The sequence below is a fragment of the Penaeus monodon genome, chromosome 22 (genome assembly GCF_015228065.2).
Source record: "Penaeus monodon isolate SGIC_2016 chromosome 22, NSTDA_Pmon_1, whole genome shotgun sequence".
In the NCBI taxonomy this organism is placed as follows: Eukaryota; Metazoa; Arthropoda; class Malacostraca; order Decapoda; family Penaeidae; genus Penaeus; species Penaeus monodon.
In genome coordinates, this window is record NC_051407.1 from 772,455 (window position 1) to 774,375 (window position 1,921).

The 1,921-nt window shown below is 36.1% G+C and overlaps 1 protein-coding gene across 1 annotated transcript in view; it reads left to right on the top strand.

Moving 5' to 3' along the window:
• Window positions 1-1,921, top strand: part of LOC119586800 (differentially expressed in FDCP 8 homolog A-like) — a gene marked incomplete in the record, with an annotated part of 25,665 nt that overhangs the window by 4,663 nt on the left and 19,081 nt on the right. The window contains 2 exon segments of the mRNA XM_037935524.1: window positions 527-671; window positions 1,286-1,484. Of these exon segments, the coding sequence (XP_037791452.1) occupies window positions 539-671; window positions 1,286-1,484 (332 nt within the window).

Consider the following 1,921-nt stretch of genomic DNA (forward strand, 5'->3'; position numbering starts at 1 on the left):
CCTATAAGCAAGGACAGCTTCATTTAATTTACAAGACAACTTGCAGCTCAACTATTCAAGGTAGTTCTAAGCTGGCTCTAAAATCACAAAGGTATTTTTGAACAGAAGAACATGTACTGTAATGAACAAAGAAATCTGATTTGTAAACCTATGATCAGCTATTTATGCATCAAGTTGTTTGATAGTAGATGAAAGGGAAGGGTTTCATTTCCTGTTTTACTGGTGAATAACCCATTTACTTTGCAGGTACCTTACAAATACTTGGTATTAGTAATTTTTAAAACTTGGCCTGTTTATAGGCTATTTTACAATATAATAATTTATCAGTAGAAATCTAATGAGAAATAGTGTTTGTTAAATTTTCCTATAAAATGTACATATTGCTGTTACCTTTTCTATGGCTTTATGTAACTTGATTATGTCCCTCTCTGTATGGCTGTGTCTGTTGTAGGCCAAATTAACTGCATATTAACCATGCATTGATTGCTAGAATTTGATCAGAATGTTACAGTGCTAGTTTTTTCAGGTGTCAGTGGTAATGTCTGACAACACAGTGTGGAATGTAAGTGAAACTGCCAACGTCTATATCACGGGTGTTGTATCTGGTGTGTCTGGTGTTGCATCAAGTGTAACACATGGCGTTGGAGACGTTGTTCACAGTGTCACATCTGGTAAGATACTGTTGCTGAGATATATGAAGCTGAAAGGATGTGTGCTTTGTGTTGTGATAGATATGAGGATCTTTCTCTTTGGCTATATTTGTGCTGCATGCTATTCTATGCTCTATATTTACCAGTGTAACATGTATGTGCATCATCTTAATGTAGGCTATTGATCATATTTAAGCAAAAATTTTATTCTTGGTCTAAGTAAAAGACAGATCATGGAACTGTTAACACTAACAGTCTATGAAATATATTAACATATAAAAATGTAAAGATTTAACAGTCTATGAAATATGTTAATGTGTAACAAGTATTGATTTGAAAATAATTTAGATACAAGTGCAATTTTATGCATAAATTTGGGAACATTGAAACTAAAATAAAATAATGGTAGCTGATTGTGCATGATGTGACTGGAAGTGATATTGCATGATAATACTGCCTAGAACATAGAAATATACAAAACAAATCATTATGTATGCAGCAATTGCCACAACTAAGGTGTCATTGCAAAATATCCAAGGAATAAGACTGTCATGTCCTATATCACAAAACTTTAATGAAAGGAATTGATCTGAAATAACACTACAGATTTCTTCTGAGTATAATTGTCATTTCAGGGATGGGAGACGTAGTACACAATGTTTCCCAGGGAATGGGAGATGCAGTGCATAACATGACATCAGGGGTCAAGCGCCTTTTGACCTACCCTCCGACTACATGCCAAACAGAGGAAGAAGAAGAGTGTCCAGGGGTCTTTCCTCCAACTCCAAGAAATACATCTGTGTCGCCCATTTCAGAGCATCCACATAGCGATGTGTGAGATTTGTTTAGGATGTATTTTACTGAAGGCTTCTGCCTGAAGTGGGTCTTGTTAGTTGTTGATTTGGTAAAACAGTGAGCTTTTATATTTATGAAATTATTTCATGTTAGTGATTTATTTTTCTTAGATTGTAGCATTAGTGCATATCAGCAACAGGAATATCATGTCTTCTTAACCCACTCGCGACGGGTGCTTCATAGTGCCATACACCCAATTTGCCAGGTGACAAATTTGGCGGCGATTGCCAGTGGACGGGACCCCCCCCGCATGCCAATCGCTGTGGGTGACCAAATGAGAGTGTAAGCTCCAGTTTTACAGCCTTGAGATTATATTGAAGTTTATGCTTTTGAGAACCAAACACAATGTTTTGCATGTTTGTAAACCTAAAATGCAGTCTCATCACTTGTTGTAATGGATGGGAGTTTTAGTATTA